This window comes from Podarcis cretensis, assembly GCF_951804945.1.
Source record: "Podarcis cretensis genome assembly, chromosome: 3".
Taxonomy (NCBI): Eukaryota; Metazoa; Chordata; class Lepidosauria; order Squamata; family Lacertidae; genus Podarcis; species Podarcis cretensis.
Window position 1 is genome coordinate 3,544,801 of NC_137172.1, and position 15,635 is coordinate 3,560,435.

Here is a 15,635-nt window from a genome sequence, read left to right on the forward strand (position 1 = left end):
GCTTGGCCTCTACACCTGAGACAAAGTGTGACCCAGGCTAGGGGATACAGAGAAGAGCTGTCTGCCCGGACACTGAGGTCCAACGCCGAGGGCCTTCTGGCAGTTCCCTCACTGCGAGAAGCCAAGTTACAGGGAACCAGGCAGAGGGCCTTCTCGGTGGTGGCTCCCGCCCTGTGGAACGCCCTCCCACCAGATGTCAAGGAGAACAACAACTACCAGACTTTTAGAAGACATCTGAAGTCAGCCCTGTTTAGGGAAGCTTTTAATGTTTGATGCATTTCTGTATTTTAATATTTTGTTGGAAGCCGCCCAGAGTGGCTGGGGAAGCCCAGCCAGATGGGCGGGGTATAAATAATAAATTATTATTATTATTATTATTATTATTATTATTATTATTAACACTTAAGGAGACCCTGCAGGATCAGACCAGTGGCCCATCTAGTCCAACGTCCTGTTCTCACAATGGTCCACCAGATGCCCATTATCAGAAACCAGCAAGAAGGATTTGAGGCCAAGAACAACTCCCCCTCCTGGGGTTTCCAGAAGGATTGCTGTCTCTATCTTGGAGGCAGAACATAGACATCATGGCTTAGTGGCCATCGACAACCTCCATGAATTTGTCCAATCCTCTTTTAAAGCTATCCAGGTTGGTGGCTGTTACCGCCTCCAGCCAGAGGGAGTTCCACAGTCCGACAGAATGTTGAGCAAAGAAATTCTTCCTCTTCTCTTTCCAGACATTCAGCTTCACTGGATGTCTACGAGTTCTAGTCTTAGGAGAGAGGGAGAACAGCTTTTCTCTGTCTGCCTTTTTCCATGCCACACATAATTTTTAAAACATCTGTCATGTTGCTGCTTGCTCATCAGGCAGAGGGCCTTCTCGGTGGTGGCGCCCACCCTGTGGAGCACCCTCCCAGCAGATGTCAAAGAAATAAACAGCTATCTGACGTTTAGAATACATCTGAAGGCAACCCTGTTTAGGAGACTTTTTAATGACTGATGTTTTAATGTTTAATAATAATAATAATAATAATAATAATAATAATAATAATAATTTATTATTTATACCCCGCCCATCTGGCTGAGTTTCCCCAGCCACTCTGGGTGGCTGCTAATCAAGTGTTAAAAACAATACAGCATTAAATATTAAAAACTTCCCTAAACAGGCTTGGCTCTTAACAGAAGGAAATTTATAGAAGAAAAGTCCTGCTCCCTGTCCTGTAGATTTTTTTCCACCCGGCTTGGGAGGGCGGGCCTTGACTGACTCCAGCTACAAAAAGCTGAGGCTTTTGGTTTTTTTAATCTTTAAGATTTTTAATCTTTTGTTGGAAGCCACCCAGAGTGGCTGGGGAAACCCAGCCAAACGGGCGGGGTATAAATAAATAAATTGTTGTTGTTGTTGTTTTTCCCTAAACTAAAACGTCTCACGCTTTCTGCATAGGGGAGCTGCTCCCTCCCTTTGATCAGTTTGGCTGCTGTTTCTGAACCTTTTCCAACTCTACAATATCCTCTGTGAGATGAAGCAACCAGAACTGTCCCTTTCCACTTGGCCATGAAGCTCCTTGGCCGGTCGCACTGCCCCTCAGCCTAAGACTACCTCACAAGGTTGTTGTGGGGATTAATTGAGAAGAACCACATACACCCCCTTGAGCTGCTTGGAGGAAAAGGGTGGGATGTACAAGCAGTGAACTAATAAAATAGATATATAACGACCAGCTCAGCATCTTAACTTGTCGCGTTCTAAGCTTCACATGACCTTGCAGGGAGACAGGACTCCCAAAGAGCATCTTGAAACTTTCGCCTTTAGCTCAATTGGATGTGGGGAGAACAGGTTTTCCTCTGTCTTGAGTCATGCCTGCAAAACTGCCCAAATTTTCATCCCTCTGTGCTGTCAGCACAGGGCAGGTGATCCTACTGCCATGTCCTGGGGTACCCTAGTGCCCTGTGTTGCTGTTCCAAAAATGGCAAGATGTGCCCGACTGGATATCGCAATGTATTCCTTCCAAGGAGGCAGAAAGCTCTTGCTGGCTTCCTCATTGCGATTTACCCAGCCGCCTCTGGACCCTCTGGAAGTCTCTGGTAATTGGGACGAAGCAGGGTTCTCCTCCGACAGCCTTGCTCCTGACGTGCCTAGACGACGGAGAGATCGCGTTCCCCTCCGGTGTCTCCTATTTTAGGCTGAGCAGAGAAATGATGATTGCCTCTAATTGCTTCTGTTAGGAGACCTGTTAACGGTTTGATGATGTTGTATTTACTCTCGGAAACAGGCTGAATAAATTAGCGAGGGAGAGGGTAGTTTTTGTGGTTTGGGTGGGCAGCGGAGTTGATACAGGAGAAAGCAGGGTGTTGGTGTTGTTGTTTAGTCATTTAGTCGTGTCTTGACTCTTCGTGACCCCCTGGACCAGAGCACGCCAGGCACTCCTGTCTTCCACTGCCTCCCGCAGTTTGGTCAAACTCATTCTGGTAGCTTCGAGAACACTGTCCAACCATCTCGTCCTCTGTCGTCCCCTTCTCCTTGTGCTCTCCATCTTTCCCAACATCAGGGTCTTTTCCAGGGAGTCTTCTCTTCTCATGAGGTGGCCAAAGTCTTGGAGCCTCAGCTTCAGGATCTGTCCTTCCAGTGAGCACTCAGGGCTGATTTCCTTCAGAATGGAGAGGTTTGATCTTCTTGCAGTCCATGGGACTCTCAAGAGTCTCCTCCAGCACCATAATTCAAAAGTATCAATTCTTCGGCGATCCCGAACATACAGACCCACAAATTGTGGAGTGTTAGTCTAGCTGGCTGGCATTGATGAGAGACCCACGTTTGGGAAACACTGATATGTATCTTAGAATAGCATAGATGCAATTAGCCCATATTATCCACACTGGAAGGACAGATCCTGAAGCTGAGGCTCCAAGACTTTGGCCACCTCATGAGAAGAGAAGACCCCCTGGAAAAGACCCTGATGCTGGGAAAGATGGAGGGCACAAAGAGAAGGGGAAGACAGAGATGGTTGGACAGTCTTCTCGAAGCTACCAGCATGAGTCTGACCAAAGTGCGGGAGGCAGTGGAAGACAGGAGTGCCTGGCGTGCTCTGGTCCAGGGGGTCACGAAGAGTCGGACACGACTAAATGACTAAACAACAACAACCTCACAACAACCCTGTGAGGTAGGTTAATGTGCGCGTGTGAGTAGCTGAAGGAAAAGCCAGGGTTTGAACCCAGGTTTCCTCTAATCAAGCCTAGTGCTCTGTATCTGCCTCCCCCAACCTCAGTCTCTCAGAAGTCATTCGACTACAACCCCCATCATCTGTGACTGGGTGGGCTGGGGATGATGGAAGTCGTAGTCTGGCAGCAGCTGGATACCCCAGGCTGTGGCAGGCCACTCTGCCAGCGACTCCGGGCTGGCGTTGTCATTGGGACCTGCACTTTTTACCTTCTCCACAAATGGCCTGGAGTCAGGGGCGAGCAGGAGAGTAGCCAAGCCTGCCGACAACATCACATCGTTCAGCACGGTTGAAATTAAAAGGCTCGCAAGGAGCTCCGAAAGGACCCATCTGCATGGAGCGAATGGGCAGTAAAACAGCAAATGCAACTTCAAGTGAAATCTTAATTTCACATATTACGTTCACGGGGTCTGAGCCGGGGGTGGAAAATCTGGAGTGAGCTGTTGGGGCCGAGGCGCAGAGCTCGATGGAGATGTCGACCCGGTGTGCGGCATCTCTGCGAAGAAGGTGAATTGCATGTCAGGGATCATTAGGAAAGGAATTGGAAACAAAACTGCCAATACCGTCATGCCGTTATACAAATCACGGTGTGACCACGTTTGGAATACTGTTAACAGTTCCACCTGCGTCGCCTTGGAAAGGATGCTGCAGAGTCGGAAAAGGTTCAGAAAAGGGCGAGACAAAAAAAATCAATTCTCTTCTGCAACTAAGGGCTACAACAGTTGGAACTTCATAGAGGGTTTTTTGTTGGGGGCAGGGGAATATGTGAGTAAAAAGGGTATGTGACAGAAGATTATAAAATTATTTCTGGCGTGGAGAAATCGGAAAAGGAGACATTCTTTCTCCCTCTCTCATAGCACTGGAATTTGTGGGCACCCAATGAAGTTGAATGTTGGAAATTTTCAAAAGAGAATAGAAAAAGTAAGGGCTTCACACAGTTCATAGTTAAACCGTGGAACTCTCTTCCTCAGGAGACGGCAATCACTGCCAACCTAGAAGAGGATTATAATAATAATAATAAATTTTATTTATACCCTGCCCTGCCCAGCCAAGACTAGGCTCATGGCGGCTAACAACCGATATAAAAACAAATTGATTGAATTACAACTTAAAAACAAGATTAAAATACAGCATTAAAACATTAAAATGCAACCTCATTTCAATGGAAACTCAAATCAAAAACCTTGTGTGAGCCAGTGTGGTGTAGTGGTTAAGAGCGGTAGTCTCCTAATCTGGGGAACCGGGTTCGCATCTCCTCTCCTCCACATGTGGCTGCTGGGTGACCTTGGGCCAGTCACACTTCACTGAAGTCTCTCAGCCCCACTCACCTCACAGAGTGTTTGTTGTGGGGAGGAAGGGATAGGAGATTGTTAGCCACTTTGAGACTCCTTAAAGGGAGTGAAAGGCGGGATATCAAACCCAAACTCTTCTTCTTCTTCTTCTTGTTCGGGGGGGGGGGGGGATGAAAACATCAAGTCTTCACCAAGGCTAAATTTCCAGACTGGTCCTACATGGGCCAGAAAAAAGCCAGGGAAGTCCCCAAATAAGAGTTCCAACACAAGAGGAGAAAGGAAAAAAGAAAGAGGGGAAGGGAATCAAATTGATTCCAAGCCAAAGGCTAGGCGGAACAACTCTGTCTTACAGACCCTGCGGAAAGAAATCAGATCTTGCAGGGCCCTGGTCTCATGAGGCAGAGCGTTCCACCAGGCCGGGGCCAGTGTTGAAAAGGCCCTGGTTGAGGCTAATCTGACTTCCTTAGGGCCTGGTACCTCTAGGGTGCTGCTATTTATGGACCTTAAGGTCCTCCGTGGGGCATACTGGGAGAAGCGGTCCTGTAGGTACAAGGGTCCTAGGCCGTGAAGGGCTTTAAAGGTCAAAACCAGCACCTTAAACCTGACCCTGTACTCCACCGGGAGCCAGTGCAGCTTGAAAAGCACTGGGTGAATATGCTCCCATGGCAGAGACCCCGTGAGGAGCCTCGCTGCAGCATTCTGCACCCGCTGGAGTTTCTGGGACAGCTTCAAGGGCAGCCCCACGTAGAGCGAATTACAGTAGTCAAGCCTGGAGGTGACCGTTGCATGGATCACTGTGGCCAGGGTGGGGCGGGAAAGGTAAGGGACCAACTGCTTGATGCGGCGAAGGTGGAAAAATGTCACCTTGGCTGTTGCTGTAACTTGCGCCTCCATGGAAAGGGAGGCGTCAAGGATTACACCCAAACTCTTAATGGAAGGCAATGGCACTAATTGGGCCCCCGCAAGAGAAGGGAGTTGGATTAGACAGATTCCTGGAGGAGGAGAGGGAATGGCTCTGTCCTGCCTCCCTTGTATGCACACGGACAGGTTTCCCCGCAGGCAGAATGCCTCTGAAGTCAGCAGACCAGTTGTTGGAAACAACAGGAGAGGAGGAATGCCCTTGTACTTAAGCTTAACTTAAGCTCAAGTTAATGGATTTTAGCTAAGGAAAAATAGGGATTTTGGTGCAGTTTCAAACTGCCTGCACAGTCAGTTTTGGGTTTGGGAAACCCATTCCTTCACTGCTTCCCATAGGCATCTGGCTGGTCACTGTTGGACCACTGGGCCTGATTCCTTGCGAACAGCCAGAAGTGGTGCTGAGTCCCGCCCCCGTCCCCCCGGCAGCCTCAAATGTTCTCTTCTTCCAGACCTACAACATCTGCGAGGCCTAAATTATCACTACCACTGCCCCAAAGCGATTAAGCTAACGATTTGCCTGCGACTGGCTGTTTCCCTCAACTTTTCCATCAGTCTCTGCTGACTGTCCTTTTGTAGAGGGTCCGTTTGCCAATTGTCACGCTGTCCCCCAGACAATGATCCACTTAAGAGAGCTTTACAAGTAGGAAGAAAAGAGAACGTCCACAGGTTTGGATAACAAGTGGGAGGTTTGTCTGTGTCCGTCTTGATTCTAGAGCGCCATAGATCTGTACCTTTCTTCCACGGAGTCTGGTGTGAATCAGAAGTAAAATCGACTTACCCCAAGCCAATGCTGTATCGAGAGAGAACATAGGAATTAGTTCAGGCTTCCTCAACCTCGGCCCTCCAGATGTTTTTGGCCTACAACTCCCATGATCCCTAGCTAGCAGGACCAGTGGTCAGGGATGATGGGAATTGTAGTCTCAAAACATCTGGAGGGCTGAGGTTGAGGAAGCCTGAATTACTGTATTTTTTGCTCCATAAGACGCACCTGACCATAAGACGCACCTAGTTTTTAGAAGAGGAAATCAAGAAAAAAAATATTCTGAATGAAACAGTGGGTGTATTTGTGGTTCATGCTGTGGCCGCAGTCATGTGATCTGATGGTGAATTTGTGGTGACCCAATGCAAAAATCCTGAGGATCCATGGGCTTTTACCTCCCCCCTTCCAGGCAGCCTCTGCTAGCAATCCTTATCTCTCTTCCGATCCCATCGATCAGCTGTTTCCTTTCAACACCCCCTTCCCTCTTGTTTGCCTTAGTGTCTTTTCCTTAGCTGGAGCAGTTTTTTGCTCCTCCTTTTCTTCTAATTTATCTCCTCATTGCTTTAGTCTTCCTGTCTCCTCCCCTTGCAAGTTTGCTGTCTTTACCTGCCCATCCCAGGCAGCCTCCTTTATCTCTAGCGTCCCTTATTTCTCTCCCTGATCGGCAAATGATCAGTGGCTTTGTTTCAACACCCATTTTCCACTTTAAAAAAAAGAGAGCACGATCTGCTTTTTGCCCCTGGGCAATTTGGCTCCAGGGACCACACATTCGCTCCATAAGACGCACAGACATTTCTCCTTACTTTTTAGGAAGAAAAAAGTGTGTCTTATGGAGTGATAAATACCGTAGATGATTCGTCCTTGGGACGGAACGAAGCATGCAACAAGTTGAAGGAGACCCCAGCAAGCTTAGGAAGTTGTTGGCATCCCTGACAGATGGCACCTGTTTACAAACCTTTGATGGAGGAGAGACCTTCCAAGGGAGTCCGTTCCACTGTCAGACAGCTCTGACGGTCACAGAGTTCTTCCTAATATTTAGTTAGAATCTTCTTTCTTTCTTTCTTTCTTTCTTTCTTTCTTTCTTTCTTTCTTTCTTTCTCTCCCTCTCTCTCTCTCTCTCTCTCTCTCTCTCTCTCTCTTTCTCTCTTTCTTTTTAGAATCTCCTTCCTTGTTACTTGAAGCCATGGGTTCGAGTCCTACCCTCCAGTGCAGCAGAAAACAAGCTTGCTCCATCTTTCATGGGGCAGCCCTTGAGATATTTGAAGCTGGCTCTCATATCCCCTCTCAGCCTCCCCTTTTCCAGGCTAAACATACCCAGCTCCTTCAACCGTTCCTCATAAGGCTTAGTTTCCAGATTCTTCGATCCTCTTGGTCACCCTCCTCTGAACACTTTCCAGCTTGTCAATATCTTCCTTAAATTGCAGTGCCCAGAGCTGGACACGGGATTCCAGGTGGGGTCTGGCCAAGGCAGAATAGAGCGGGACTATGACTTCCCTTGATCCTGACACTGTACTTCTGTTGATGGTGCCTAGAGTCCATCAGGGCCAGTGGTCAACCAGATGGCTCAAAGGGGGGCTTGCAAGCAGGACCCAAGTGTAACCTAAATGCCCTCAAACCACTTGTATTGCTCAGCACCTTTAAAGCCCTATATGGCCTGGGACCCTCGTACTTACAGGACCGCCTCTCCTGGTATGTCCCACAGAGGACCCTACGGTCTTCAAACAAAAACATCTTGGAGGTCCCGGGCCACAGGGAGGTTAGGCTGGCCTCAACCAGAGCCAGGGCTTTTTCAGCTGTGTCCCCGATCTGGTGGAACACCCTGTCCCAAGAGACTAGGGCCCTGCGGGACTTGACATCTTTCCGCAGGGTCTGCAAGACAGAGCTGTTCCACCTGGCCTTTGGCCAGGGCACAGCCTGACCCCCTCCTTTGGCAATCATCACAGACCTCTAGCCCAATGGTTGCCATTAATTTGATTTTGAATTGATTTTAGAATGCTGTGTTACTTTTATTGTTCTTAGCCGCTCTGAGCCCAGCTTCAGCTGGGAGGGCAGGATATAAATAAATTATTATTATTATTATTATTATTATTATTATTATTCATTGGCATACTTCCATTGCCAGTGGAAAACATGTCAATGATTTGTGGGTATATCCCTGTTTGTAATCCTTTACTTAATGTCTTGCTTTCAGAGATATTCCGATGCCCCTTGTCAGCTCTGGAGTAGAGCACGGTAACTTGAGGGAACTCGCTCTGGCCAGGATGAAAGACCTGGGGACGGAGGTAAAATGTGATGTTCCAATCGAGCTCTGATTTCTCCTTCCTGCCTGTTCCAGAGATGAACTGGCTCCCACGTGAAGTCTGCTTTGTTCCCAGGAATGGCACAAGAGCAGGGCCGCAAGCCACAGCCCCCCACCCAACAAGAGCTTGTGGACAGGAGGCAGGGAAACATTTCCAAATTTTGCATGGTCTTTTGGGTGCTACACCATCTTTCCCTCCCTCCTCAAACTCAGCCGGGGCACCTGATGGCTCGTTGCTCTTACGATTGGAAGAGAACTCTCTACGGACCAAATCCAGACATGCACGTCTGTTCATTTCTTAAAATTTATACAACACTCAATTATAAAAACAAAACAAAAGAACCTCAAAGCAATATAGAAAAAAATGAAACAATAAAATTGTCATTAAGAAAAAATAACAGTTAAAGATACTTTGAAAATTTAAAATAACAGTAGACTAAAAGCAGAATAGGGGACACGGGAGGCGCTGTGGGTTAAACCACAGAGCCTAGGGCTTGCCGATCAGAAGGTCGGTGCTTCGAATCCCCGCAACGGGGTGAGCTCCCATTGCTCAGTCCCTGCTCCCGCCAACCTAGCAGTTTGAAAGCACGTCAAAGTGCAAGTAGATAAATAGGTACCGCTCTGGCGGGAAGGTAAACGGCGTTTCCGTGCGCTGCTCTGGTTCACCAGAAGCGGCTTAGTCCTGCTGGCCACATGACCCGGATGCTGTACGCCGGCTCCCTCGGCCAATAAAGCGAGATGAGCGCCGCAACCCCAGAGTCGGCCACGACTGGACCTAATGGTCAGGGGTCCCTTTACCTAAGAGCAGAATACAACTCGCACCAGCTTTCTAAAACATTTGGGCAGGCTTGCCTAAACGAGGATGTTTTTTGCAGGCACCGAAAAGAGTACACTGAAGGCGCCTGCCTTGGTTTCAAGTGGCAGGGAGTTCCCAAGTGTAGGTGCTGCCACATTAAAAGTTGTTGCAAACGCAGAACGGGTCTTGCGTGGTACCTGTAACTGCGCCAGTTCTGCAGATAAATGGAAGGGTTTGAATGGGTGCATGTGGGGCAAGAGGATCTCGCAGGTGATCTGGTCTCAAGTTGCTATGGGCTTTGCATACTCATAGTAACACCTCGAACCTGGCCCAGTAGCAAATCGGCAGCCGGCGCAGACCTCTGAGCACAGGCGTTGTATGCTGACAATGCCTCGCTCCCATCAGCAATTGCGCTGCAGCATTCTGCACTCGCTGCAGCTTCCAGATCAAGAACGCAAAACTGGTGTATGAGTGCAGAGGAGATCTTAATCGCAGAGTCTGCCCTGGGGCCCTGACACAGCTCTGGTGGCTGGGGCTGATGGGAATTGTAGTCCAAAATCTCCGGAGGGCACCCGGTTGGGGAAGACCCCCTTAGATCACAGCTCCCGTCCGCACACTGGTTTCACTCCATCTGCTTTTCTGGAGGCAAAGACATTTTCTCCCGCTTCCTCATTCATTTATGTACGTATGAAGATTAATATCCTGCCCACCGGCTCACAGTCAAGCTCTCGGAATGGCTTGCAATTAGAAACAAAACAACAAGAGCGTCATCAGATTATAATGGCGCAGCTGAAAACAGCAGTGGCCATAAACAAAAAAGCAGACAACAAATTTGGATAAATAGGAAAAGGATTTTTGCCTGGCGCTGGAAGGATAAAAGGCTTGCCCCGTGCGTGGCTCTCCAAGACAAGAGTTCCACAGCCAATCCTTCCCATGGGGTGAAATGGGTGGTGACCAAGAGACAGCACCTGAGCCATGTGGGGTCAGATAATGCTGGGTTAAACCTACCCTTTGACCTGCTCCAGACATTCAGGTAGCCCACGTAGGTTGTTAGGAACTGGCCCAATATGTTATGACCCTTTGGACCAGTCCCAATCAAGTCTCTTGCAGTGAAGTTCTGGACCATCAGGAACTTCTAGGCACTTTTCAAGGGCAGCTCAACATACAGAGCACTGCAGCGGTCTTATTCAAGTTCTGCATTCAAGGTATCTGAAGAAGTGTGCATGCACACGAAAGCTTACACCAAGAACAAACTTAGTTGGTCTCTAAGGTGCTACTAAGGGACTCTAAGGTGCTAAGGGACGCGGGTGGCGCTGTGGGTTAAACCACAGAGCCTAGGGCTTGCCGATCAGAAGGTTGGCGGTTCGAATCCCCACAACAGGGTGAGCTCCCGTTGCTCGGTCCCTGCTCCTGCCAACCTAGTAGTCTGAAAGCACGTCAAAGTGCAAGTAGATAAATAGGTACCACTCTGGTGGGAAGGTAAACAGTGTTTCCGTGCGCTGCTCTGGTTCGCCAGAAGCGGCTTGGTCACGCTGGCCACATGACCCGGACGCTGTACGCCGGCTCCCTCGGCCAATGAAGTGAGATGAGCGCCGCAACCCCAGAGTCAGCCACGACTGGGCCTAATGGTCAGGTGTCCCTTTACCTTTAAGGTGCTACTGGACAATTTTTTTTATTTTTGTATATACCGTATTTTTTGCTCTATAAGACTCGCTTTTTCCCTCCTAAAAAGTAAGGGGAAATGTGTGTGTGTCTTATGGAGTGAATGCAGGCTGCGCAGCTATGCCAGAAGCCAGAACAGCAAGTGGGATTGCTGCTTTCACTGCGCAGCGATCCCTCTTGCTGTTCTGGCTTCTGAGATTCAGAATATTTTTTTTCTTGTTTTCCTCCTCCAAAAACTAGGTGCCTCTCATGGTCTGGTGCGTCTTATAGAGCGAAAAATACGGTATATTTCGACTGCATCAGACCAACACTGTTGCCTACCTGAATCAAGTTCTGCAAACCTTCAGGTTACAAGTGGCCAGACTTCCTCTCTCCCAGAAGGGTCACAGCTGGTGTCACTAGGATAAGCTGGTGGTTTGTGGCCCAAATCTATCACCTGAAAAGCCAGAACTAAGAGACTTCCCAAGCTGTGAACTTTATCTTTTAGGGCAGGATGGCTAGCATGTGGCCTTCCAGATGTTTTCGGACACAAACTGCCATCAGTGCCAGGCTGTATGGCCAGTAGTTTGGGCTGGTGAGAGTTGTCCATGCCTGTCTAGAATAGTTTGAAGATGTCACAGGTCAAGGTACCACGGACAGGTGGTTTGCCTTGCCTGATAGGTCAAGGTCAAGGTGTTCTAGATAGGGGACTCCTTTGATGTCCTCCCTATTACAGTGGTACCTCGGGTTAAGTACTTAATTTGTTCCGGAGGTCCGTACTTAACCTGAAACTGTTCTTAACCTGAAGCACCACTTTAGCTAATGGAGCCTCCTGCTGCTGACGCACCGCCGGAGCACAATTTCTGTTCTCATCCTGAAGCAAAGTTCTTAACCCGAGGTACTATTTCTGGGTTAGCGGAGTCTGTAACCTGAAGCGTATGTAACCTGAAGCGTATGTAACCCGAGGTACCACTGTATTCACATCAGATTTCTGCGCCTAGAAATTGTCATTAATAGCCTCCTCCTGCATTCCGAAGGAACTTGCTCAAGAGTTTCTCTGCAGAACATTATATTACTGCTCCCCCTTCCAATTCCATATCTCTCCAGCATGGAACACAGTGAGAGTTAGCACCTCATTCTGTGCCTTGGCGCTTTACATCAAATGGCACATTTCCTCCTGAGATGCATATTTGCTCAGTGAAACCGATGCCAATCAGTATGTCCTTTTTTGCATCTTAAAACGCCAAGGATTGGGCTTTTGTTTTTCCCAGAGATTCATTAGGGACGGATCGGTGAGCATTTTTATTTTGAAGCCTCCCCGTTTGAAATGATCGGGTTAAGAACTCTATCCCAACTTCATTTTAACTCTGGGGGTGATTATGGGGAAGGCAGTGTCCCTTATCCTGTCTGTCTCTCCCTTGCATAATTTCCACCTGCCTCTCTCCTTTCCCCCCACCTAGTGTCGCGATGTGAGGACAAGAGAGGTCGGAATTCAAGAGATTCATCACAAAGTGAGACCTTATCAGGTAAGACTTGTTCCTTCTCAGCGGGCCTCGCTCCATGTGTGTGTATATGTGTGATTTTTCATAAAACCACATCAAAATTATTTTTTTGTGAACACTGAGACAGGGAGACCAAGAGAGGAAGAATCATAAAATTGTAGTGTTGGAAGGGACCCCGAGGGTCATCTAGTCCAACCCCCTGCAGTGGAGGAATCGCAGCTAAAGTCTCCCTGATAGATGGACCATCCAGCCTCTGCTTAAAAGCTGCCAATGCAGGAGAGTCCCCCGCCTCCTGAGAAAGTGCGTCCCCACCACCAAACAGCTCCTACCACCAGAAAGTACTTCCAAAAGTTTAGTTGTGTTCTTCTTTCTTGTCATTTGAATCCATTCACCTACCCCTGGAGCAGGAAAAAACAAGTTTGTGCCATCTTCCACGTGACAGTCCTTCAGATATTAGTAGATGACATCATCATCATCATCATCATCATCATCATCATAATTTATTGATATCCCGCCCTCCCCAGCCGAAGCCGGGCTCAGGGCGGCTAACAACAGTAAAAATAACACAGTTTACATAAAATCATAATCATTTAATTGAAATACGTTCTAAAATCAATTCATTCCAAAAATCAGTTCAGAGTCAAATTAATGGCAACCATTGGGCTAGAGTTCTATGAGGATTGCCGAAGGAGGGGGTCAGACTGTGCCACAGTTTAAGAAAGGTCTTGACAAGCTGGAAACTGTGCAGAGAGTGGATCAAAGGTCTGGAAACCAAGCCTTGTGAGGAACAGTTGAGGGAGTTGGGTGTATTTAGCCTGGAGCAGTGACATAAGAGGTTCGGCTGGCCTCAACCAGAGCCAGGGCTTTTTTGGCCGTGGCCCCAATCTGGTGGAACTCTCTGTCACAAGAGACTAGGGCCCTGCAGGACTTGACATCTGGAGAGGGGCTCAACAAAGCCCAGCCCCCTTCCTCCTCTAGGCAGGGCGGGGAGAAGCCGGGAGGAGAGAGGAAGGAGATGCCGCCACAGTGGGGGGGGGGTGTGTGGAATGGCGCAGGAAAAAAATGGCGCAGCCCAAACGAACAGAATCCCCACACCGATCCACACAGCGATTCCCGGACCGTCTGCAGGTCGGATCCAGAAGGCAGTTGGGCCGGATCCGGCCCCCGGGCCTTAGTTTGCCAACCCATGATTTAGGCTGTACTTGGGGTGTCTCATTATATTGCTGCTGATCATTGATTGTAATAATAATAATAATTTATTATTTATACCCCGCCCATCTGGCTGGCCTTCCCCAGACACTCTGGGCAGCTTCCAACAAAATATTAAAATACAGTAAGCAGCTTTGGGCTTCGTCTGAGTGGAAAGTGGCATAGAAACAGGTGAAATAAATTCAGATCAATCAGTCAAAACATCTGGAGGGTACAGAGTTGTGCAAGATTGATCGAGCATAAGTGATCCTGGCAGGCCATGAAGGGACTTATGGTCTGGATCCTTCTGTTGTTGTTTTTCCTTCTCTCTCTCTCTTAATGTTGGCAATGTTCAGGACGTTTTTCCCTGTATGCCTGACCTGCCAAGGGTCTTTGGGAAGCCTGGGTGTGTGATTTCTACAAATGCTTTCTCATTTAAAGTCCCAACACCAGCTTCCCTTGTGTGAAAACACAATAATCTCACCTTCAGCTCTTATCTGATGCTGCTGAAAATCCATCTGCAGCGAGGCGGACGAACGTGAAGCGATTTCACACACACACACACACACATAAACAAACGCTCTGCTCAAAGCCCCACGCAGACAATTGCCTTCATGGCCGTGAAATTGACTTTGGGCTCCTTCGTGGGCTGCACAATTATGATCACCCCCGTGGTTCCAATCTCAATTTTTTATTAAGTCAGCTTCTCACGCCTTTCTCCTCTTCTTCCTCTCTTTCGAACAGGTTGAACTGATCCGGAGAGACTACGTGGCCAACGGCGGCTGGGAGACCTTCCTATCCTATGAGGATCCTGAGCAGGACATCCTGATCGGCCTGCTGCGCTTGCGGAAGTGCTCGGAGGAGACGTTCCGGGCGGAGCTGAAGGGGGGCGTCTCCATTGTCCGAGAGCTCCACGTCTACGGGAGCGTGGTCCCCGTCAGCAGTCGCGACCCCTTGAAATTCCAGCATCAGGTACCTGAAGCCTGCCTATATATATAATTTTTTATTATTAATTTTCTGTTTACAATTTAAAATACAGTACTCATTTTAACATCCTTAAAATATCGGTGACTTCCCTTCTTCTCTTTCCGTGGTTCATTTTGCGTATTATAAATCCCTGCATATTTTACAAAGACTAAACCAATTAGTATTCCCTTATTGCAGGCATGTCCAACAGGTAGATCGTGATTTACCGGTAGATCACCAGACATCTGCAGTAGATCACTGGTAGATCACTGGCTCCCCCCCAAAGAAGCTGAACAACTGTGGCTCCCCTTAAAAAAGCTCAACATTTTACCTCCTCCCTGGAAAAACTCAACAACTTTGACCCAAACTCCCAAAAAAGGGGTCAATCACTGCCAGTTTTTAACTTTGTGAGTAGATCGCAGTCTCTTGGGAATTGGCCACCCCTGCTTTATTGCATCCATCAAAACATATCAACACTGTTGAATTTATCTTAATGCTGCCAAGCTTTTCAGATGTACACAGTTATTTCCCATACAGTGGTACCTCGGTTTAAGAACAGTCCAGTTTAGGAACAATTTTGGTTCACAAACTCCGCAAAACCAGAAATGGTGTCTTGGTTTGAGAACTTTACCTCGGTCTAAGAACGGAATCCAAACGGTGGAAGGGCACTGGCAGCGGGAGGTCTCATTAGGGAAAGCACGCCTCAGTTTAAGATTGGTTTTGGTTTGAGAACGGACTTCCAGAGCAGATTAAGTTTGTAATCCGAGGTACCACTGTATATTCAAAAAACGTTTTCCAATCTTCTCTAAACGTATGTTCTTTTTTGTCTACGTTAAGTCTGCAAGCTGTGCATATTCTGTTGGCTTAAGTTGCCATTCTTTTCGCTTGTTTTCCACTTTTGAGCTAACAAAACACGGGCTGCAGTAGTAGCATACATAAATAACCTTTTTTGACACCTGGGGATTTCAGTCTGAATTATCTCCACCAGAAAGGACTCTGATTTTTTTGGGGGGAGGGGGTATTTTTAAACATTTTTTCAATTCATTAGGGATCGTTTCCCAATACTC

General features: G+C 47.9%; 1 protein-coding gene across 1 annotated transcript in view; it reads left to right on the forward strand.

Moving 5' to 3' along the window:
• The window catches only part of ELP3 (elongator acetyltransferase complex subunit 3), a 125,158-nt gene that overhangs the window by 79,136 nt on the left and 30,387 nt on the right, over positions 1–15,635 (forward strand). The window contains exons 11-13 of the mRNA XM_079968755.1: positions 8,368–8,458; positions 12,373–12,438; positions 14,347–14,574. Coding sequence (XP_079824881.1) covers positions 8,368–8,458; positions 12,373–12,438; positions 14,347–14,574 — 385 coding nt within the window. The remainder of the gene's footprint in view (positions 1–8,367; positions 8,459–12,372; positions 12,439–14,346; positions 14,575–15,635) is intronic.